This window comes from Homalodisca vitripennis, unplaced genomic scaffold (assembly GCF_021130785.1).
Source record: "Homalodisca vitripennis isolate AUS2020 unplaced genomic scaffold, UT_GWSS_2.1 ScUCBcl_6999;HRSCAF=14494, whole genome shotgun sequence".
In the NCBI taxonomy this organism is placed as follows: domain Eukaryota; kingdom Metazoa; phylum Arthropoda; class Insecta; order Hemiptera; family Cicadellidae; genus Homalodisca; species Homalodisca vitripennis.
The window spans coordinates 15,729-40,674 of NW_025783188.1; the positions used below are offsets into that span (position 1 = coordinate 15,729).

General features: G+C 40.1%; 1 protein-coding gene and 1 long non-coding RNA gene across 2 annotated transcripts in view; both read left to right on the forward strand.

Annotated features, from left to right (window-relative positions):
* Positions 1-217: 217 nt before the first annotated feature.
* On the forward strand, positions 218-2,798 carry LOC124374041. The gene is made up of 3 exons (XR_006923493.1): positions 218-300; positions 2,198-2,274; positions 2,663-2,798. It is a non-coding gene; the product is annotated as an uncharacterized LOC124374041 (long non-coding RNA).
* Positions 2,799-4,022: 1,224 nt separating this feature from the next.
* LOC124374042 (cytoplasmic dynein 2 heavy chain 1-like) overlaps positions 4,023-24,946 on the forward strand; it is a 38,268-nt gene continuing 17,344 nt past the window's right edge. The window contains exons 1-7 of the mRNA XM_046832343.1: positions 4,023-4,115; positions 8,397-8,497; positions 8,673-8,682; positions 8,949-9,050; positions 9,227-9,397; positions 11,782-11,908; positions 23,515-23,641. Of these exons, the coding sequence (XP_046688299.1) occupies positions 4,023-4,115; positions 8,397-8,497; positions 8,673-8,682; positions 8,949-9,050; positions 9,227-9,397; positions 11,782-11,908; positions 23,515-23,641 (731 nt within the window). The remainder of the gene's footprint in view (positions 4,116-8,396; positions 8,498-8,672; positions 8,683-8,948; positions 9,051-9,226; positions 9,398-11,781; positions 11,909-23,514; positions 23,642-24,946) is intronic.

A 24,946-nucleotide genomic window follows, 5' to 3' on the forward strand; every position in this document is an offset into this window, starting at 1 on the left:
TATTCATCGTTGCTAGTCCTCCAATTGTGCATCTGCTGTTATTTATCTCTGGAATGGTGGCACCGCTTAGTGTCAGCTGTGAACGAGCAGCAGGTGTGTGTACGCTGTCTAGTGTTTATACCTGAACGCACTCGACTTTACAGCCTGTAAATGTGGTAACACTGGCGTTTGCCATGGCAACGTTTCATACAACATTTGTGTCCTACTTCAAACGACTGTGTTGACATTCAAGATTGTAGTTTCTACGGTGTTATGAGTTTGTAATACTTATTACGTTGCTACTATTCATTCATTTGGCAGGTACACTTTCGTATTGCTTTTCATTAATGAGCTGTTGCAATTTTCGACAAAAGGATAAATAGATTCTGCTATTTATTCATTTTGGTAGGGGTTTCAGAAGAACATTTATATTTGTAAAATTCTTCCTATCGTTAAATTGAGACATTAAAACACTAAGTATTAATCGAATTAAATAGAACTGTTCTTTTTAGTTTAGCTAACAATGTTTTACGTCTGCCAATACCGTGTAATAGTATGCTTTATGATGATGAAATATTTTAATTTGCACTAACTACATGTGTGATTAAGAGGTATATAGTGATAAAAAAGTGTATTGGATTGATTTTGCTGCGAATAACTTTATTAAGCAATAACGCAATGGCAATACAGATGGAAGCCTGGTTGCTTTCAATTCTAATTCGTAGTAGTAACTGTGCAATGATCAATAATAACTAAATAATTGATTAAAATACCACAAAATTTATGTAGTCCACTGTCAACCAAAACAGAACCAAGATGTTAGTAATAAATAATATATAAATTGCGGATATAAGACTTGTTTGTGTTAAAATTTCAGCTCTAAAGACCTACAAGTACAATATAAGAGTCCGTAGTCAGAGTCAAAGATTATGTACATAAACATTAAGTAGAGGAGTTCTCATTAAGTCATACATAAGAAAAGTACAATGTATTGCCTACTAATTATTAAAACCTCTTTCTACATTTTCACGAAAGAATCTTGAAGTTCTGTCTTAAGTACGTTGTGATAAGTTTGTGGGAGTTCTGGGAGCATATTTTATTTCTGGAAAATGTACGAAGGTTGTAGACTATAAAGAGTAGTGCGATGATGGGGCAAGATGTATTTTGAAGGATAATGAATGTGGTAACTAACTGTTGGTCTGAAGGACTGGTCTTAAGATATGTGAGACGGCTTCATATACTTACCATACCTACTTTATAAACGGCTGTTACCGAGGCATACCGAGAGATTAGAAGGTTTATCAGCAGCTCTAAAGTAGGTTTAATCTGGTCAAAGTTGTAATCGCCTTTTTTAAATTAACAGTGTTATGTTCGTGTTCCCAAAAACAGTGACCCTATAAAATTCAAATTTGTCTTTATTGCAGTAGACAATATTTTACAATTGTATTGCATGCGTCTAACTTATTCTAATACAAGTTGTGTTTTAAAACATCAATTTTAACAATGTTACATTAATTAATTATTCTTTTATAATCGTCAGCACACAAAAATGTTATTCATTTCGGCAACAGAGTTAACAAATTAATTTTATCATTCCCAGCGATTTGTCATGAACTCATCAACGGAATAAAATGCATTCAACACTAAAAGATCTCGTATAAAAATCAGTTCATATGTCATAGGTAGTTCTACTAGCGTACAATAACTAGGGGTTTCCACCTTTCAGAGTTCAATGGCTACAACACTTTTGATTTCTTAAATGTCTAACCTTATTTACAATCAGTGTTCATGACGAGCTCTATTTATGAAAGGTCACTCTATAGAGCAAATTTTATGATACTGTCCTACTTTGATGGATTATTAAAGGCTTTCGTGTTTTAAATGCTATTGCTTTCATGTGCTTTTCATACAATTCTTTAATTAGGAACATTAAAACCATACAAATATGCGAAAGGCGTTACAATAGCTCTGGCAATACACGTGACTTCCAGATATATATTACTCGCAATTGTGTGAATAAAATTTTCGGACAATGGACAAAATCGGCATATTTTGAGTTTATATTAAACACTCAAAGCAAAAACTTAAAGACAGATCAACCGATTACGAAAGTTCCGGTATTTTGTTCCCTTTAGTGTATTCCTAAATCACTAAAAGAATCAAATGTATCACTTAATGGTCGTTTCCTATTGTATGCATATTGCTTTATATGTTACAGACTCCACAGCTTGTGTAAAACAGTAGCAATGACTGTAGGTCTTGATGAGAGGAAGAATTTTATTTTGTCCACTGCAGGTAAGTTTTTGTACCTAGCGTACTTAGAGGAATATAACTCCGCATTTTGTGTGCTAGGTGTACGGACATGTTGCATAAATTTAATTCATGCAAAAGCCTAATAATATTGGAATTTGATAAAGGCAACTTTTCAGATGCCAAGGTTCGTTATTTATAAATATCTTACAGCTCTGGCTCAACATAATATTGGATAACCCTTTTTCATAAATATTGCGAACTTGAAATAAATATTACAAATATTTATTTATATAATAAGTTGTGTGATAAACAACAATTTCTATTTGCTTCTTGAATCAACATAATTGGCTTAGTTTACCACTTCCGAAAAGACTTCATTGAGAGCCTTCCTAATAATGCTACTTGAAAGAATAATGATATAATCTTCTAGGGAACTATTTTCAACAATCTTCCCCATCTGACCAAGACGAAGGCTTGTGGAAGAATGATTTCTTGAACGACTTCCTTGAAGACGCAGGCTGTTTTATTCTGACGGTGCAGAGCAAGGCAGATTCTAGCCTATATTTAGGCAACAAGGTAAGCAATACCTGATCTTCCTTTATCAACTGTGTAATCGTTTGCGATTCACCCAGCAGGTATCACTTCTGGCTGGATTATACCTTCCAGTTGAACCCACACTGGGCACAGCAAGCCGATGTGTCACTTAAATCTGGGCAACCCTATGGATGTCCAGGAGCGGCACATCACTAACCACAAATGACGAGATTATGTGGTGCAAGTGTAATTCGATAGGTCTAGTCTACTGCGGGAGATGACTGTTGGAGTTGGTGGTGTTCGTTCCCTCAGTATCAATGGTTCTTGCTAGCCTCAAAAAGGGTGTGCCACCCCCTGCTTGCTTTGACTGGAGAGGCTGGTTCAGAGCTGGCTTCCCCTTCTTCCGGAGGGACATGACTTTGAGATTAGTGCTCTAATTCTTCCTCATGGATCTCGATAGGAGGTGGCCCCTACTCCCTAACCTTACCCATCCTGAATATCCTGTCACTCCAGAAGCAGGTCCTTCTAGGACTAAATCCAATTTATAAGCTTTTTGGCCTAAGAGAACAAAAAAGTAGTTTGCGACGCTTTAACTTGAAATTGCAAAAACTCTAATTGACTGTGCAAGAGCTCTATAGGTTCTATTGGTTATCAACACATCATATGAGTTTAGGTGAAGTAATATTCTCATTCAGGCATCCTAGCTTTTTATTGATACTCTCAATAAAAAAGCCAACAATGGTTTGAGATGAATTCATTTGATGTGTGTTGTGTTGTGCAATGTCGAAGACATTAGATTGAATTCAATTTTATACTGTAGTCTGAAGATCGAGTCTTACCTTGTAATAAGTGACATGCCTCTTCGGTTGATATTGGATTCGAAGGAGGAAATAATACATAGTAAATTCTAAAATTGTATCCAAAAATGGCATAAATAATTAACTTTAATTTTAGATCCACACTTCATGTTCACGCCTCATTTCAGTTCTAAAGTTCCTTAATTTGGGACTTTTACTCAATGTGCTAGACTTTAAAGTACCTTGGACGGGGCCGTGAGGCCAGTTACGCTATTACACGAGTTTCGCTTTTTTACAAAGGTACATTATTACAAAGGTTCATGGGTGCAAACTGGAAAAGTCAAAAATTCTAAATTTAAAGTTGCCAGGACAATTCGGCCCCAGAATATTCACCACTTGAATGAGATTTTGGAAGTCGAGCCTTGGCAGTTTTTAGACAAGTTTGGTAATGTCGATGACATGTATGCAGCATTCAGTGATGGTTTCAACTATTACCTGGATGTTTGCTTGTCCGTTTCAGGAGGACCAAAGTCAATCGCAAACCACAAAAAGGTACGTGGGTGACTAAGGGAATTCTTGTGTCTCGAGAGAAGCTAAAATTTTTTCACAAAATTTTCATTGGAACCCAAAACGAAAAATTCAAAACTTTTTTCAGAAATTACCGAAGGATCTATAAAAAAGTTATACGAAGCAGCTAAAGCGTATGATGTAAAATAGAGCCCTTGGGTAACTGCGAAAACTTCTCAAAAACTGCTTGGAAAAATCATAAACGACTTATCTCGAGATACAAATTTGAGCAAAAACACCAAAGAAATTGCAATCAGAATTGAAGACAAAATTGTTGAAAATCAAGCTCAAGTAGCAGATGAATTCAATAAGTACTTCTCTTCCGTTGCTACAGTGAAACTCGGCGTTCACTGAACCTCGGTTCGGCGCGGGGGAGATGCTGTTGAACCAGTTGCATCCATGGCTTTGGCTCCTGTGTGTGAGAGGGAGGTAGCACGTGTGATACAAGGACTGAACTCAAAAAAACGTGTGATGCCAGCGGGATGTCAGTGTGGCTTCTCAAACGTTGCTTCAGGCACATAGTGAGACCACTCACAAAACTGATAAACTTTTCTTTGGAAAAGGGAACTTTTCCGTCTCTCCTGAAGACGGCCAAAGTCATCATCCCGATCTTCAAAAAGGGACGATCCTTGCCTTGCAAGCAACTATCGCCCCAATCTCAATTCTGCCTGTGTTTAGCAAAATTTTCGAAAAGATTTTTTATGAAAGACTTGCAAGCTTTTTAGAAAATAACAAAATTCTGAATCCAGAACAATTTGGATTTAGGAAAAACAGATCTACAGTGGATGCTGTGAAACAACCTCCTGGACAATGTTGTCGATGGAATGGAAGGACGAGAACATGTGCTTAGCATATTCCTCGACCTATCCAAAGCTTTTGACTGTGTGCATCATGAGACACTGTTGCACCAGTTGGAGAAATGCGGCGGCGTGCGGGGGCTCTCGCACTTGTGGCTCGCTTCTTACCTCAAGGATCGAGACCAGTGCGTGGAGATCTCAAACGTTGTTTCAAACAAAATTAAAATGACCCACGGTGTCCCTCAGGGCTCCATCCTTGGGCCTCTATTGTTTCTAGTTTTACGTCTGTAGATTGAAATCAGTGATCCAGCATGGAACGCTGGTTCAGTATGCTGGACGACACTACTCTCTGTCTCAAAAACAAATCAACCCAAGATCTGGAAATCAATTCTTTCATAGAATTGAATGCATGCATTCAGTATTTTGCTGAAATAAACCTGAAAACAAATCAGTCTAAAACAAATGTCATACATTTTAGCCTTCGAACAAAATGATCACACAGCGCACCCTGCTGTGTGTTTGTGGATGATGTTCGTTTAGAGGAAACTGATTCCACAAAGTTTTTGGGAATGTTCCTAGATAGAGGACTGACCTGGGCTGATCATGTGGACAATTTATGTGCTAGAGTAGCCTCAGGCATATATGCCTTGCGGCATTTAGCAAAGTTTTGTTCCCTCAGAGTTTTAAAAATGGCCTATTTTCGGCTTAATCCACCCACACTTTGAGTATGGAGTGAGACTCTGGGGAAGTTGTGCCAGAAACAAAATGGAAAGAGTTTTCAAGCTCCAAAAAAAAGCAATCAGAATCATTGCAAAGCTGAATTATAGAGAGTCGTGTAGGGAATCTTTCAGGGAGCTGGGGTTGCTGACTTTGCCCTGCCTCTACATCTTGAGGTGATCACGTACTGCAAATCAAAGTGTGATTTGGTTCGTGGCGGTGATGTTCACCAATATGGGACAAGAGGCAGGGGCAATTTTCGAACTAGTCAATACAGATTTGACGTTATCACAACACCTCCCGCAACAAGTTGGTGTCAGACTCATCAACAAGCTCCCTGAGAGTATAAAAAATTCCATCAAATCAAAATCAATTAAAAACTCGTCTCAAATGCCTTTTGGTGTCAAAAGCGTTTTATTCTGTCGACGAATTCATGATGAGCCGCTGGGAGGTCTAAATTTGCACAGTATTTAAATAATCAGTTTGTATGTGTTTGCTCTGGATCTGGAGTCGGTATGTATATGTTTGCTTTGGATCTGGAGTCAGTTTGAATGTGCCTGAGCGAATGTATGAATTGTAAGTGTGTGAATGTGTATGAAGGTATAGTTTGGGACTATTTATTTTTGTTTATGACGATTGCGATACAATGTTAAATTGTTTTAAAATGCAATAAAGAGATTATTATTATTACCTTATTAGGTGCATTAGGTGTGTGCATTATTTTGTTAAGTTATTGTAATAAGTATATGTAGTACCTATCTTTAGTTTATTTCTTCAACTTAGAATTATGAATATCTGTTTAGTAGCACAGAACTCCTGGAGTATATAATACTGGACTTGAAGTAAACAATTTATCATTAAAATTAATTTCTATAGTTCTAACTATTCCAATTTAGTTTACATACACCTATACTGTTATATACAAATCTAACGGGGTCCCTCTGTATATTTTTGTGTGCTATTAATCACATAAAACCTACTGACCGATTCTACTAAAATGTTACACGTACGTTCTTAGGGTCCCTGGTTAATATACAAGCCCATTCCTACGTCTAAAATCCCCCGGGCTACGCCCCACTGGTCTTAGAAACTCCTTTTTGACTTAATATGGAGTAAATGTGTTTTAATCAACTGTAAAAGTAAGTATAATTGACAATTTGTACACATTTAAACACGTATTAGTAAATGTTTGTTGGTATTCATCTGTCAATGTCAGTTGCAGTGTACAAATCTGATGTTACGTGTTGAAGCTTTTTTTGTATAGGAGAGTAAATAAATTTGTAAACAAACTGAGTAAGCCCGTATGCGATTTTACATATGGCATTTAAAAAAAGAAAAAAATATTTGAGTGAAAAGTCATTATTAAAAGTGAGTGAAAAATGTATTTTAACGCACTTTGGCAGTAACCCCCCCCCCCCCACCACCACGCACAACTTACCGGAACTTCCTATATATACAGTAGCCCATTGGAATGATTTGTGCACTGCTATGAAACCTAAATTAATTAAGAAAACTCTGATTGTATCGTGGTAAAACATAACAATACAGAATTTACATGAAGACTAAATTTTCCATGAAACTTCATTTCTATACAGACAAGAATGAGTGCTATATTGGTGCTTCTTCTACTACGGAATTTGACTGTGCATCATTTAAGTCTATGTAACACTCCGTAGGCTGACAAACTTTAGATTTTTTCCGGAGGAACGTAATAATGTCTTTTCTGTACGATTTTATGTCTATCGGGTAGCCTTTAATAAGCGGCCTAAAAATCCACAAATTTTTGTTATTCGGTTGTTTTTATCCAATGGTTCGATGTTCCTATCCGAATGATCAATTCGATACTACAATTTATTTAACTTAGCATATGATTTCAACTTGTTAGTTATAGTAATTTGAATGTAAAAAATAAACAGATGAAGTAACTAAATATTTTGAGACTTTCAAAATGGCGATGAATATGAGGAAAATATGTGACATATTTCTCACAAGTATCGAGATTTGTTTAAGTGGCTTCAACATTTGGGTTTGGCTCCTGGTAACACATAGGTAGAATTCTTTCCCCCATTTCACAAAAGCGATTACTCATTGATACCAAGCTGGGCAAGTTATAAATATTGTAAGGTTTCTTTGATATGTAAGTCCAGCAATAGTTGGTTTTGTAACGTTAATGTTTTTAAAAGTGTAATGTACGAAGTTCTTCTTGTTACAGTAATTTATTATAACTCTCATTCTGTACGATTTTTACGTATCGAAGTTGGATAATATATCGAATTGTTCGATATAAACAACCGAATAACGAGTGTAGGTCCTTATTGAATTCACCCCTGCTATCCATCTGTCGGAGATCTGCGATATCTCGAGAATGAGCTAAGCCATAGATTTGAAACTATGCACACAACCCCAGCGAGGCCAGTTGTGTATAGAGCACTCCCATCCTGTAATTATATCTGCTGACTGCTCCTGTGTGTCGACAGCTGCCACCTGGCGAGGGAAAGGAGATAGTCCTGGTGTTCTTCAAAATCCGACCTGAAGCAGTGACCGAGGAGAACATGCGTCAAATCGGTACTCCCATCTTGAATTATATCTGCTGACTGCTCCTGTGTGTCGACAGCTGCCACCTGGCGAGGGAAAGGAGATAGTCCTGGTGTTCTTCAAAATCAGACCTGAAGCAGTGACCGAGGAGAACATGCGTCAAATCGGTACTCCCATCTTGTAATTATATCTGCTGACTGCTCCTGTGTGTTGACAGCTGCCACCTGGCGAGGGAAAGGAGATAGTCCTGGTGTTCTTCAAAATCCGACCTGAAGCAGTGACCGAGGAGAACATGCGTCAAATCGGTACTCCCATCTTGTAATTATATCTGCTGACTGCTCCTGTGTGTTGACAGCTGCCACCTGGCGAGGGAAAGGAGATAGTCCTGGTGTTCTTCAAAATCCGACCTGAAGCAGTGACCGAGGAGAACATGCGTCAAATCGGTACTCCCATCTTGTAATTATATCTGCTGACTGCTCCTGTGTGTTGACAGCTGCCACCTGGTGAGGGAAAGGAGATAGTCCTGGTGTTCTTCAAAATCCGACCTGAAGCAGTGACCGAGGAGAACATGCGTCAAATCGGTACTCCCATCTTGTAATTATATCTGCTGACTGCTCCTGTGTGTTGACAGCTGCCACCTGGCGAGGGAAAGGAGATAGTCCTGGTGTTCTTCAAAATCAGACCTGAAGCAGTGACCGAGGAGAACATGCGCCAAATCGGTACTCCCATCTTGTAATTATATCTGCTGACTGCTCCTGTGTGTTGACAGCTGCCACCTGGCGAGGGAAAGGAGATAGTCCTGGTGTTCTTTAAAATCAGACCTGAAGCAGTAAATGAGGAGAACATGCGTCAAATCGGTTACTCCCATCTTGTAATTATATCTGCTGACTGCTCCTGTGTGTTGACAGCTGCCACCTGGCGAGGGAAAGGAGATAGTCCTGGTGTTCTTCAAAATCCGACCTGAAGCAGTGACCGAGGAGAAACATGCGTCAAATCGGTACTCCCATCTTGTAATTATATCTGCTGACTGCTCCTGTGTGTTGACAGCTGCCACCTGGCGAGGGAAAGGAGATAGTCCTGGTGTTCTTCAAAATCCGACCTGAAGCAGTGACCGAGGAGAACATGCGTCAAATCGTGTTCATAGTCTCTATGCCGGACTCTCCCGTAGTGGCACTCTATTACACCGTACAGCGGATATTCGCTCCAACTCTTCTAAAGGCAAGTATGACTTCTTCACTTACCTGAGCGATAGTTTATGAATCAACAGCTTTACTATTGCTTTTTCAGTTTCTATATATGGTATGCAAACCTGAAGAAAGACAGACGTTTACATTTTTTATTGTTACTACCACGCTCGGTGTAAATTGGTCGTCGTTACAGAAAATCTGAAGATACGTTGACTACAAATGGCGAGGATTTTGACAAGAAGATCTTTTACTAAAGCAGGCCGCACCGAAGTAGTCCATCGATGAGTATTGCGTCTGAAGCCCGCTCCACACCTCGCGCCAACAGTGTTGCCAGTTTTATGGAAATTTACTACTAGAGGAGTTTGCACGAAAGTAGTCCGATAGTGTGGATGGTGTTCTGAACCCCCCTCCACACCCCGCGACAACACTGTTGCCGGTTTTATGGCAGTTTACTACTAGAGGAGTTTGCACGAAAGTAGTCCTATAATGTGGATGGTGTTCTGAACCCCCCTCCACTCCCCGCGACAACACTGTTGCTGGTTTTATGGCAGTTTACTAATAGAGGAGTTTGCCTGAAAGTAGTCCAAAAATGTGAATGGTGTTCCGAATCTCCCTCCACTCCCCCCCAACAGTGTTGTCAGTTTTACGTGTATAGAAAATTACTCGTCATCATCAGCTGTAGTGGCCATAGCGGAAACAGTTGATGGTCAACACAGATATGGCACCACCGCCTTAAACGTCATCGGCCTATTTTGGTATACGTGCAGTGACCATACGTCCCATTTTCCGGGACAGTCCAAGCAACAAAGATGGCTGACTCTCTTCAAAGTTTTGGCAAATCAAGAGACAAGAGTTTCATACATCGATCTCTTCCAAGCACGAATGCATCCGTTGAAAGGGCATTTTTCCTTATTAACACCTTTTGGCTTTCAGAACATTCTTCAATGTCCTTTGACTGTGTTAAAGCTCTATTCATTATTCAAATGAACATGTCGGAATCAGGTATTGAAATGTATGAGAAAATAAAGAGGAACAATGCACTGCTACACAGGTTGTCTTCTTCCAACAAGTATAAATAAAATGTGTCTTACATAATTGTACAATATTTTATTTGTATTTATTGAGCACTTGAATTCCTTCTATATTCTGGGTATTGTTTATTTTACCCTTTGGATACCATTATTATTAATTATTAAATTTTTATTGTTATATCTATACACTAGAACTTACACTGCCCTCCCGTCCCGAGTGTGTTAATTTTGGTGTCCAATTTAGCATTATGTAAGTATGCCCCGGATTTCATGTCAGAAAATATTGTCACCGACATATAAGGTGCCCTATTTACAAATCTGGTGTTTTTATCAGATTCATAGGAAAAAGAACTTTATACTTACAGATTCAGTGAATTTAATGGTTTATTAATAAATTTGTCCTTTTCTTTTTGACCGTTTCATTGAGAATTTTCAATTGTGCAATAGTTCCCCAAGGATCATCACTTCTTGTTATAATCACTATATTGAAAAATCACAACACTAATATTGTAAACTTTGTATTCTGTGTCTATGTCCTGTCGAAGGCTGTTTTCGTCTAAAGGAAATAAGAAAAGTAAATTTGTTTATTTTTTATAGTAGAAATTAGACAAAGGGGATTTTAATATTGAATTTGTCCTGTGTGGTTTAGTCCGCGCAATAAAGACAAATTATTATTTGAAGTTATGCTCTGTACATTTTAAAATGTTATTTTTGTAATCTTCAGTGAAATTGATGTAGAATTTTGTATTGGTCCTTCTTCTTGATTTAATACATCTCCTGTGTTTACTTGATTTTATATGAAATGATTACCGTGTGTTTAAAAATCGTGCTAACCTGTTTTAATAATTTTAGGTTTTTGTTTTATACGGTGCGTTTTATTTACGACATATATCGAACTCTAATCTCTTTGAAATTAATTGTATTTCTGATTACTAATGAATCTCAAGGAGAAAGTGATTTGTTGGATTCAATTTCATGAGTTAATCAAATGCTGCAGTAAAATGAGTTTAGTTTCTTTATAAAATTTTTTGTTTTGGTCGAACACTCCAAATATATTTTCAACTTAACGAATCCAAATTCTAAGAAACAAGTTTCACAAAAGTTTAAACTTGGCACATAAAAACGTTTGCAGTTTCACCCCGATTTTTGTGCCCTCTGCAGGACGACAGTTGGAGCCAGAGTGTGGATTCACGAGTTCATCAAATGCTGCAGTAAAATGAATTTAGTTTCTTTAAAAAATCATAGATTTTCGTTTTGGTCGAACACTCCAAATTTATCGTCAACGTAACGAATCCAAATTCTAAGAAAGCATTCCTTAACAAAAGTTTAAACTTGGCACATGAAAATGTTTGCAGTTTCACCCCAATTTGTGTGCTCTGTGCAGGACGACAGCTGGAGCCAGTGTGTGGACCCAAGGCTACAGTCGATGTTGACGGAGTTAGAGGCAAGTCTGCGGTGTGTGGTGCTGCGGACACAAGACCAGTCCATCTCTCCTTCAGCAAGCCTAGCTGGTAAACTTGTAAATATTAGGCGTAAGAACTAAAAAATGAACACCTTTGCTTAATCAAAATTTTAAAATACTCTTATTTGTTTGTAAAGATAGCTAATAAATATGTAAAGTGCACACTTCTACAGTTAATGATTTTGAAAAATAAGTTATTTATATTTTACATCATTCTGTTATTGAAAATTAACCGCAGTTTTAGGGCTAGCTGCGTAAATTAAAGGGTAAAGAATGTATAGCCTACAATCGCGTTGAAAGGTTCAGTTCAGGAAATAACAGTACAATGTAAATGCTTAAAAGAATAGTCCACCTCGTAAAATGTTAGTGTCTGACTGAAAATCGTTTTCTCATTCTACGAAAACTATCAAACTGATATATTAATTCAAACAAACTCTCCAATAACATAAAGTGTGAGTCCGAAGATGTACTCATTGAGTACGAAAGGCCTCACAAAAATAAAAAACTTTATGTTATTGGAGAGTTTGTTTGAATTAATATATCATTTCCAATAAGGCAAGAGCTTCAAGAATGTATCAAACTGATGTTAAGGACGGTTCGAGTGCTGCAAAAAATGCCCGCGCTTAGCTACAATACGTGCTCTGTTACTTTCCATTTGGCTCGTCTGCCGTAGAGATAGGTGGTATATAACGTATTTATCCAATGGTAACCTATTACCAGGATAACGTATTATCAGTAACACCCTGTTATTTCAGTAACAGGTGAGCTGAATGATTTGGCGCCCTCATAACGTCTTTCTTTTATAACAGTCGAGGCTAATAATATTTACTAATTAAAAATGTATATTTTAAATCTATTATTGAAAATTAATCGCAGTTTTAGGGCTCGGTGCGTAAATTAAAGGGTAAAGAATTTACCCTATACTCGCGTTGAAAGGTTCAGTTCAGGAAATAACAGTACAATGCAAATGCTTAAAAAATAGTCTACCTCGTAAAATAGTAGTGTCGGACTGAAACTCTTTTTCTCATTCTACAACAACTATCAAACTAATGTTAAGGACGGTCCGAGTGCTGCAAAAACTGCCCACGCTTAGCTACAATACGTGCTCTGTTATTTCCCATTTGGCTCGTCTGCCGTAGAGATAGGTGGTATATAACGTATTAGTGTCGGTAACATCGTTATTCAGTGGTAACCTATTATTAGGGTAACGTGTTACCAGTAACACCCTGTTATTTCAGTAACAGGTGAGCTGAATGATTTGGCGCCTTCATAACGTCTTTCTGTTATAACAGTCGAGGCTAATATCGTGCAAACAATCAGGCTACAAACCGACCAGTTCTGCTAACGTTTTTTCTGGTATTACATTAATGAGAAACCAATAACGTAGTGGAGACGGCTGGATGGTGCGAGAAGGGACAGGGAATAAAATATCAGGTTGTGTGGGAAATAATATAACAATAAATAACTTTATCAAAATAGAAACATAGACTTGTTTTCTGTAAATATGAAAACATACCTAACTTATTCGTCATTCAATTGTTCGTTCTCAGTTATCATTAATTATAAGTAGTCTATTTAAAAGTAGTCTACTCATTGTAGTAAGTTAGCTAAGTGTTTATATATTAAGCAATAATTTTATTAAGCAGTGAAAATTTTCAATAACCAGTTTATAATGAGTATTTTTTAAGTAGTGTACCGGTCTAAAATTACATTGTACTCTTAATTACAATTATTTATTTTCGTATACTATGTCTAAATAGCCCACTCGTTTATATTTAGTCTGACTCAGTTTACTTGCAACTTAATAACGTCAGTTCAGTAACGGCATGGTGACAATGCTGAACGTGGGTCAGCTGGTAACACAATACCACGGTAATAGGTTACTGGAACGTAATACCAAGTAACCACCTTATTTTGGTAATGGGTTATTAACAAATAACGGTATTTCCCATCTCTAGCTGCAGTTTAGTATGGGATTGAAATCGGCAACACTGTAAAGCGATAGCGAGCGCATTCTGTCTAATCTCGAGTTCGCAGGTGCAAGACCTAAGACAGTTCTTACAAAGTCACAAATGTTCATTTTTTTCTCTTACAAAAATTTTTAATGTTTGAAAACATGGGGTTATTAACTTTGCTTTACTTACAACAAATATGTACAAATAAGTAACGCTATAAGTGAGGAAGGAAGAAGGAGTTATGTAATAGATTTAGTCCTAACAGTAAGAAGTACTCTTTTGTTTGTTATCAGCAGTTATCAGCCTTGCGCACTGCAGTGAGCTAGTTTGTTTTAGTTTTAATATCAAGGACGGACTAGACTCCGTTTCAAGTCATCAGGTATGTTATTTTTTTATTTGTATATTAGACGCCAAGCCACAAATACTGGCAATTGTGGCAAGGCAGTTTCCAAAGCATCTGGGTACTCTTGTTGAACGAACTACAATACCATTACAGCCCTGTGCAGATTCTAAACCACCTGCCGTTCCTGACTTGTAGTTGCAAAAAAAATAGAATTAAAAACATTCTCAGTTAGTAACAAAACTTTACGAAGCTTTCGATAACGATGTTCCGAAGTTTCAACGATCAAGTAGGGGGGCAAAAACAAAAGCCGAAAATTGTTGTTAGAATCTAAGCAAAGGGAAACTAAAGTTGGATGGACGTGCGGCGTTAAATGACTCTTTCAAACTACAGGACGTTAACACTGAGATAAAAGAGACACCTAAAAAAAAAATAGTATGTTAAAAAATAGCTTAAGTGTTCGTAAAAATAAGTTAAGTGTGACTGAAGAAAAAAACTGTTCTTTGCAGTTTTACTGACTTTTTAGAAAATAGTTGCATCATCGAATCTCTTACTTCTGGCTTAAAAGAGCAAGAGTGTAAAACCGCGACTAAAATATCATTGATTAAGCTAAATATGCAAGTTAAAATGTAAAATGTCTGGAACCCAGGACTTGGATTAGATGATAAAATAACTAGCCTCTTATTTGAAGGCTTTATAACAAGAACTTAAATAAATCGTCCTGTAACAACTTTATTCTTAGGACAACTGTGACGCCTATTGATTAGACACGAGCACTACGTATGTAGTAAGCGGCCATCATTATACTCTCATTAATTAATAACATGACTTTTGCCATTCATGTGTGTAAATAATAATGTGAACTGAGCTCAGGTCAGACAATGTAGGCACCTCATTTGAGCTTACCTCTTTAGATCTCAAAGCGAAAATCGGGTTACCATTTCGCTTCTCTTCATAGCCATAACTTAGTGAGTGGCTTAATAAACCTGTTGTGACATGAAGCTCTGAGTTTTTGATGGAGTAAATTTCTTGTGATATAGTAAAGGTATTCTAACAAAGCAAAAGTTTTGATTTGGTGGGATATGTTACGTTCTGGTGAAACAATAAGTTGGTAGATGGGGTTTATTGTAGAAGAGTAAAGCCCGGTTGTACATCATTCCAAGACTGGTATCAATTCTTACCAGTGGAAACCGGCAGAGATTGTAGCGTTGTTCAGGTGTTTGGAAAGTGCATCCCTGTACTCTATGCACAGACCCGCGTGCAGGTATTCCGAGTAGGCAGTGTGCAGAAAACGGTGCTACATTTGGATTGCAATCCTATGCTTAAAATTATTCACATGAAACAGAAACTTTTTTTGAGTTAGTTTTGGGGAAAAATCCACAGTAACTATATCTCCATTAGGAACAAATAATTTGGTACAAGGTTTCTGTGGTGGTGATTGTTTTTGGGATCGGTGGTTGGAGGAAGCAGGAATAATGCTAGATGGCATGGCAGACCTGCTTTGCACAGCAAGACGAACCTATCCTGGGTACGATGATTAATGGATTAGATGATTTTTGTGTCGGCTGACATCAGTAACGCAAGCACTGATAGATTTTCATGAACAATTCCATATTAAGGTGTTGGAATATGTGGTGTACACTGTGGTGAAGACTTGGAACTTCACAGTTCTAGTTACGTCCACTTAGCAATGAGATGGTTCCATCTCACAAGATATGGGAACGTTTGTCTAGGCTCTCTTATGCGTCGCACATGAGGAGGGTTCACGGCGGGAATCTCTGATGTAACTGTCATGAATACACCACCTTAAGGAAACTCTCTCCTGAAAACTCCACCATAGTGTGTTCCCCCTCTTCCTCCTCATCAGTTAATGACTCGGCTAGTTTTTTAGAACAATCCCCCAATCCTCCAACGACTGACATAGGGTTGTACTGCCCTGAAAGTACTTCATACCAAAAATGTCCTAGGAACTTGAAAGGAAGAGTGACATTTTTCAAAGTTCCTTGATGCGTGCACTGATGTGATTTGGATATTCTGAGTATCATTTGCTAAAACAGTCCGTAATTTTGATGTATTTGAAATTGCTTGGGTTTGTTGGAGTTTCATCTTTGTGTCTTGGAAACCTAATAAGGGAGTAGTTTTTGGAGTATTTTTTGCAAGAGACACGATTAATACATAGAAAAGGTTTCATTGTTTTGGGGTATTGTTTGGAGGGAAAGTGTGAATTGGCGGATGTAAAAGTTTAGCTTTTTGTAATGGTGTTTTCTTAATATTGTACCGTTTATAAACCGACTCCATTTTCCGGCCTACTCTTAGAACACAGGTTTTATTTATGAGGTCATTTGGGTAATAATTCCTTGATTAAAGTGAGTGTCAGTGCATTATGGACACTTGTAATGGGTGGCTTCAATGAGACCTATCTGATTCAGGCCTAACGGTCGAGCGATCTGATTCAAACCATGGAATTTCACGGATTGAGGAAAATAGTCTTGTCATTTAAGAGAGAGATCAAGAACTCTATGATCTCTTATTGATCATGTATACACTGCGACTTCCCAAGATTTAATGTACTGCTGCTGTTACTTGGGACTGCTATTGGCAGATCTTCAATGCTCAACGACTGTGATTAGCTGCCTTCTCAAGGGATGCAGGACATCCATCATCGTCGTTGATTCGAATGTTTATTCACAGATGTGTTTCAGTGCATTCAATAGGGTGTTGGGTTGAGGGGGGGGGTGGGGGGTGGGGGGGGGGGGGGGGGGGGGGGGGGGGGGGGGGTGGGGGGGGGGGGGGGGTGGGGGGGGGGGGGGTGGGGGGGGGGGGGGGGGGGGGGGGGGTGGGGGGGGGGGGGGCACAGGTGGTGCACGCGGGTGGGGGGGGGGGGGGGGGGGGGGGGGACGCTACCGACCACGTGCCACCCAACTGACCACCGACGGGTGGGGGGGGGGGTGGGGGGGGGGGGGTGGGGGGGGGGGGGTGGTGGGGTGGGGGGTGGGTGGTGGGCACGGGCGATGCACAACCAGGGGGGGGGGGAGGGGGGGGGGGGGGGGGGAAAGGGGGGGGGGGGGGGTGGAAGGGGGGGGGGGGGGGGGGGGGGGGGTGTGGGAAAAGGGGGGGGGAAAAGGGTCAGAAGAGAAATAAGGGGGGGGGGGTGGGGGGGGGGGGGGGGGGGGGGGGGGGGGGGGGGGGGGGGGGGGATATAAAGGGGTGGGGGGGGGGGGGGAAAAATGGGAGGTGGGGGGGGGATTATATAGGGATATGGGGGGGGGGGGGGGGGTGAGAGGGGGGATAAAAATTAATATATAGTAGAAAATATATGGGGGGAAGAATAAAAGGGGAAGGGGAAAATAAGGGTAGAAAAGGAGGGAGATTTTTTAAAAATATAGGGGGGGGGTGGGGGGGGGGTGAAATAAAGGGTGAGGGGGATAAGGAGGGGGAAAATAGTAAGGGGGGAAAGGGGGGGGGGGGGGTGGGGGGGGGGGGGGGGGGGGGTATAAGGAAAGGGGGAAGATTGGGGGGGGGAAGGTGGGGGGGGGGGGGGAGGGGGGGGGGGGGGGGGGGTGGGGGGTAAAAGGGGGGAAGGGGGGGGGGGGGGGGGGGGGGGGGAAGGGGGGGGGGGATGGTGGGGGGGGTAAATGGTAAAGAAGGGGGGAATTTACACACGTAACGATAACAAGACCTCCGCTGATGCGACGGGGGGGGGGGGGGAGGGGGGGTGGGCCAGTTCTGTTGGACAGGCCGGCGGCTTGCTCCCGGTGGAGCTATATATGCACCAGGGGGCACGGCAGTCCGCAGGCAACCGCCCACATCGTGTGTTAAGCCCCTAGGGGCCTGGGCCCCGCGGGCCGCCCCGAGGGGGCATATTAGGCCGGTATATATATACCGCCCCATACCGCCCCCTGCCGAGGCGGATGGGCCCCTGCGACCAACTCCGCTACCAATCGCTTCGCCCCAGCGAGGGGGGGGGGGGGGGTGGGGCGGGGGGGGGGGGGGGGGGGGGGGGGGGGGGGGGGGGGGGGGGGGGGCCGGGGACCGCCGAAACCGAGAACGGGGGGGGGGGGGGGTGGGGGGCCCCCATCCCTCACAACACGCATTGGACCCGCAGCCCTAGCCCTCGCGAGACACACATCGCTCGATAAACCGGGACATCCATCGGACCACCGCGGACTGGGGGGGGGGGGGGGGGGGGGGGGGGGGGGGGGGGGCTGCCAGCACCCCGCGGCGAGACTACTTCCGGCAGGGGGGCCGGGGGGGGGGGGGGGGGGGGGGGGGGGGGGGGGGGGGGGGGGGGGCGCCCACGCCGGGGGGGGGGGGAATTTTCCTAGCTCAATGAGAAATGGATGAGGTCTATAGCGCAGATTCACTTGAGACCAAAATGGAGAAATTCGTGTCTATAATTTCCGTTTCATATAGACCAGGCCTTTCCAGAGAAGATATAAACGTGCAAGAGAATGTTTTGTAGGTAAAATCTCATTAAGCAAAGAGCAGGCTGATCTTAGGACGTAGTCAGATAGTGTATACTCCATTACCAAAGAATCTAGAGAAGATCCTCCCCTCCCCCATCCTCTCCCCCCCCCCCCCCTCACCTCGCCTCCCCCTCCCCCTTCCCTCCCTCCCCTCCCCGTCCCTCCTCCCCCGCACTACGAGACAACACTTATCCTAAATTAAAAGCTCAATACCCGGCATAGCAATAAAAACTTCAAGTCTCTCAAGGTGTCCAAAACTAATGAACAATTCTTCAAATAAGTCAGACTATGTGGAACATCATAAATGAAAATATGGTCACCTCAAAGTCTCATCATGGCTTTTAAGTTTGCTGTTCAAAAATAGCAAAGGAGAAACTGGTTACTCATCCGAAAGAGGTTTCCAACATTTTCAATGATTACTTCATAAATGTAGGTATATAGCGCTCTAAATAGCACGAATGGCAGGTATCCTTCAAATAAATGCTCCATATCAGAGTCTTGTCTTTTTGAACCCGTAAGCTCAACAAAGTCATAGTTTTGATACATTCAATACGTCCCAAAACGGCATCTGGAATGGACAATGTGTCGTCTAAGCTCCTGAAATCTGCCACAAATTTCTCTAGCAAATCCTTTTACAAATATTATTCATAGTTCGTTTGAAACTGGAATATTCACCTCGATATTCTTAAGCTTTCAGCGTTAGCCCTCTTTTTAAGAAAGGAATAAAGGAAATGCTTGACAATTATCGACCTATTAACGATAACATCTACATTCTCCAAGGTCTTTGGAGAAAGCAGTTTTTTAATAGATTGACTTCTTTTATTGAATAGACATGATACTTTTATTTTCTGGCCAATTTGGCTTTTTAAAGGGAAAGTGTACAGTTGATGCCACGTTTACTCTCATAAACCATCATTATACAAAGAGCTGGATCAAAGTAAATCTGTTACGAACGGGTGTCTTCTTTGACCTCCGAAAGGTCTTTGACAAGGTTAAATCATGGTTTGCTTCTTGAAAAGGCTTGAGAAAATTGAATACGGTCACTCGCTCTAAACTGTGTTCTCCTCCTTCCTTCTGACGTAGGCAAATAGTAAAAGATACGTTCCATACATCAAGATTGTATGGACATAATATATGTTGTGACATATTCTTACATCAGAATGAGAAGTTTGTAATCTATGGAGTCCCCTCAGGGCTTCAAATCCTGTGCCCGTTACTGTTCATTTAGTACATAATGACTTAAAACCAAGTGTTCCATAAGGTAAACTGTGTCTTTTCGCAGATGACACCTCACTACCATATCACATCGGGCACGACAAGATTTGGAAAATTGACTCTTATGTAGAATCAATAACATTGTGCTATGGTTCCAAGAAAATCATTTTTGTATGTCAATTCTAATAAGACACAAAATGGCTTGATTTTTATATTGGCTATACAAGTACACAATTCCTTTAAAACTTACATAGGTGAAATACATTTTTGGACTTCACCGTGATGCAAATTTAAAATTTCACTCTCACATAGAAATGGTGGCTAAACGTTTGTCGTCAGAGTTTTTTTTTGTATTAAGAACGGCTGTCCACCTTCTCCAGTATTGAAATCCTTCATTCAGCATATTTTGCCCTCATATATCCTTTCCTTTCATATCAGTTGTGATTTGGGGATCTGAAAAGCTCATTATACAAGACTCCTTTACATCTGCAAAATGAGCTGTGAGGATTATGCAGGAATTGGCAGAACAGAATCATGTGCTTGCTTACTTTAGAAATCTTCTAATTTGCTCACCATTTTCACTATTCCATTTTGGAATCACTTATTTTCATTAAAAAGAACCAGCATCATTTTCTCTGAATTTGTTTAACCAACTTCGAATAGTAAACCATGAACAAGCACAATTATAATAATACCCACAATCCACAAAAAATAAAAGTTTTTTTAAAAAACCACACTATTTATAATTGTAATTAAAAACTCAATAGCCTTCCGATCGCTCCTGAAACAAGAAATGTAATGCAATTGCTTTCAAAAAAATGGTAAAACATTTTTTCTCCTTAAAAAAAATACTTTTTGTAATGAATAAGGAATTATTTAGATAAGAAATTATGTTTAGCTTTTAGAAAATGATTTGTAATGACGATTGTATGATGCAATTTAATTTTTGTTTGATAATAATAAAGATATTTGATTTGTTTGTATACATGTATGATATTCAGGAATGAAATTAGTCATTATTTCATGACATAATTTAATAGTGTCATATTTGTCCGAGCCATTGAGTTGGCTGTGGGTTGTTGTAGATATCATATCTGTGGAGATTATGACTATGGTATTCCCTGCTGTGGTGTCTGACGCAAGATCCGAGCCATTGAGTTGACTGTGGCATGTTTGTAGATATTATGTCTGTGGAGATTATGACTATGGTATTCCCTGCTGTGGTGTCTGACGCAAGATCCGAGCCATTGAGTTGACTGTGGCATGTTTGTAGATATTATGTCTGTGGAGATTATGACTATGGTATTCCCTGCTGTGGTGTCTGACGCAAGATCCGAGCCATTGAGTTGACTGTGGCATGTTTGTAGATATTATGTCTGTGGAGATTATGACTATGGTATTCCCTGCTGTGGTGTCTGACGCAAGATCCGAGCCATTGAGTTGACTGTGGCATGTTTGTAGATATTATGTCTGTGGAGATTATGACTATGGTATTCCCTGCTGTGGTGTCTGACGCAAGATCCGAGCCATTGAGTTGACTGTGGCATGTTTGTAGATATTATGTCTGTGGAGATTATGACTATGGTATTCCCTGCTGTGGTGTCTGACGCAAGATCCGAGCCATTGAGTTGACTGTGGCATGTTTGTAGATATTATGTCTGTGGAGATTATGACTATGGTATTCCCTGCTGTGGTGTCTGACGCAAGATCCGAGCCATTGAGTTGACTGTGGCATGTTTGTAGATATTATGTCTGTGGAGATTATGACTATGGTATTCCCTGCTGTGGTGTCTGACGCAAGATCCGAGCCATTGAGTTGACTGTGGCATGTTTGTAGATATTATGTCTGTGGAGATTATGACTATGGTATTTCCTGCTGTGGTGTCTGACGCAAGATCCGAGCCATTGAGTTGACTGTGGCATGTTTGTAGATATTATGTCTGTGGAGATTATGACTATGGTATTCCCTGCTGTGGTGTCTGACGCAAGATCCGAGCCATTGAGTTGACTGTGGCATGTTTGTAGATATTATGTCTGTGGAGATTATGACTATGGTATTCCCTGCTGTGGTGTCTGACGCAAGATCCGAGCCATTGAGTTGACTGTGGCATGTTTGTAGATATTATGTCTGTGGAGATTATGACTATGGTATTCCCTGCTGTGGTGTCTGACGCAAGATCCGAGCCATTGAGTTGACTGTGGCATGTTGTAGATATTATGTCTGTGGAGATTATGACTATGGTATTCCCTGCTGTGGTGTCTGACGCAAGATCCGAGCCATTGAGTCGACTGTGGCATGTTTGTAGATATTATGTCTGTGGAGATTATGACTATGGTATTCCCTGCTGTGGTGTCTGACGCAAGATCCGAGCCATTGAGTCGACTGTGGCATGTTTGTAGATATTATGTCTGTGGAGATTATGACTATGGTATTCCCTGCTGTGGTGTCTGACGCAAGATCCGAGCCATTGAGTCGACTGTGGCATGTTGTAGATATTATGTCTGTGGAGATTATGACTATGGTATTCCCTGCTGTGGTGTCTGACGCACGATCCGAGCCATTGAGTTGACTGTGGCATGTTTGTAGATATTATGTCTGTGGAGATTATGACTATGGTATTTCCTGCTGTGGTGTCTGACGCAAGATCCGAGCCATTGAGTTGACTGTGGCATGTTGTAGATATTATGTCTGTGGAGATTATGACTATGGTATTCCCTGCTGTGGTGTCTGACGCAAGATCCGAGCCATTGAGTTGACTGTGGCATGTTGTAGATATTATGTCTGTGGAGATTATGACTATGGTATTCCCTGCTGTGGTGTCTGACGCAAGATCCGAGCCATTGAGTTGACTGTGGCATGTTGTAGATATTATGTCTGTGGAGATTATGACTATGGTATTCCCTGCTGTGGTGTCTGACGCAAGATCCGAGCCATTGAGTTGACTGTGGCATGTTTGTAGATATTATGTCTGTGGAGATTATGACTATGGTATTCCCTGCTGTGGTGTCTGACGCAAGATCCGAGCCATTGAGTTGACTGTGGCATGTTTGTAGATATTATGTCTGTGGAGATTATGACTATGGTATTCCCTGCTGTGGTGTCTGACGCAAGATCCGAGCCATTGAGTTGACTGTGGCATGTTTGTAGATATTATGTCTGTGGAGATTATGACTATGGTATTCCCTGCTGTGGTGTCTGACGCAAGATCCGAGCCATTGAGTTGACTGTGGCATGTTGTAGATATTATGTCTGTGGAGATTATGACTATGGTATTCCCTGCTGTGGTGTCTGACGCAAGATCCGAGCCATTGAGTTGACTGTGGCATGTTGTAGATATTATGTCTGTGGAGATTATGACTATGGTATTCCCTTACTGTGGTGTCTTACGCACAATCCGAGCCATTGAGTCGACTGTGGCATGTTGTAGATATTATGTCTGTGGAGATTATGACTATGGTATTCCTGCTGTGGTGTCTTACGCACAATCCGAGCCATTGAGTCGACTATGGCATGTTGTAGATATTATGTCTGTAGAGATTATGACTATGGTATTCTCTGCTGTGGTGTCTTACGCACGATCCGAGCCATTGAGTCGACTGTGGCATGTTGTAGAAATTATTCCCTTCTGTGGTATCTAACCCACAATCTGAGTGTTGAGTTGACTGTGGCCTGTTGTAGAGATTATGACTGTGGAGGACGAGCTGCAGTTTTGGAAAGGATGTTGGAACCAGGCGAGAAAGAAAATTGACCAAGAACGAGCTAAAGGTTTTACAGAAGCACTGGAGCCGTTAGCTACAGCCTTCAGGTACTTTATAATGCATATGCTTAATGCAGATATAATCAGAGGGCTGTACATCAAACCTTAAGTTAGTTTGTAAAGTAAAATCAATGGTTTTAAAACTAATTCGCAAACAGTAAAGTTTTTCATTATTAACTGCATAATAAATATAATAAAAATAAATGTTTTCTCTTTATGTATAAGTTCAATGTATATCACAATATAATGTTGCATTACAATTATTTTCATAGAATTAAGGATTTTAAAATCACTGACAAAAATAAAATATAATTGAAAGGACAGATTTTCAGTTGTCTACATAAATATGGACTACAAAGCAAATGTGTTCTGTCCAATTTGCTCTAAATACATCAGTTCCAAACCAATTTCCATTTACATCAAAGTAGACTTTCTCCATTTTGAATAGCCTACTTCAGAGATTTTAGAAACAGAAAATATTCCAGTTATTTTAGTTTACTAAATCAATATGCTTGTTTCGCTTTTGGGAGAATACCAAATATATAGGAAACATATTTCGTTTAACATCGAACTGATAATCAACATTATAATGTAGATCTTAATCGTTTTACAAGTGAGAATCGTCATTATAATGTGGATATGACACGCACATGTTTTGATTTGACAGTCCATATAGTACATCATAAATCAACACTACCACAACTATGTACATACCTTTTGAAACAGAAAGAATTTTTTATTTCAATAGTGAAATTCATTTTGCTGTTTTAGCAACAGTGATGTCACAGTGACGTTATAAATCTTGCCAGAAATATCGTCATAATCTAGCCTTTTGATAAAGCTTGTTACAGCTTTGTTTTAGGCCACAATATGCTAAATTTGGGTATATTTTGGAAATATTTTGTGTAAAAATTATATATTTTTGTTATTGTTTTAATACTCGTATCCATAATAATAAATTTAGCTACGTCCCTACACTTTTAAAACATAAGAAAATTGAGAAATTGGTTGTTGATTTATTGTTTTGTAGAGTATATAATTCTCTAAATTTTGGTATATTTAGGAAATATGTAGTTAGTGCAAGTATTATATTTTTTGAAAATTATACTAACAAATTTAGGCTTTCGTGTACTATTTGTGATTTTTACAATATAATTTATATTCTTCAGAGACGCTGGATACCATTATAAATTTTCTGAAAGTAGCTAAAATAAAGAATAAATTAGCTCAGATATTTATAATATTATCACACTTTACCAGAGGCGATCCCACTACATAACAAGTTTTGTTTATCTTAATTTATGGTTTATTCGTAATGTTTTTATACTATAATTATCTCAACATTCTCCCTAA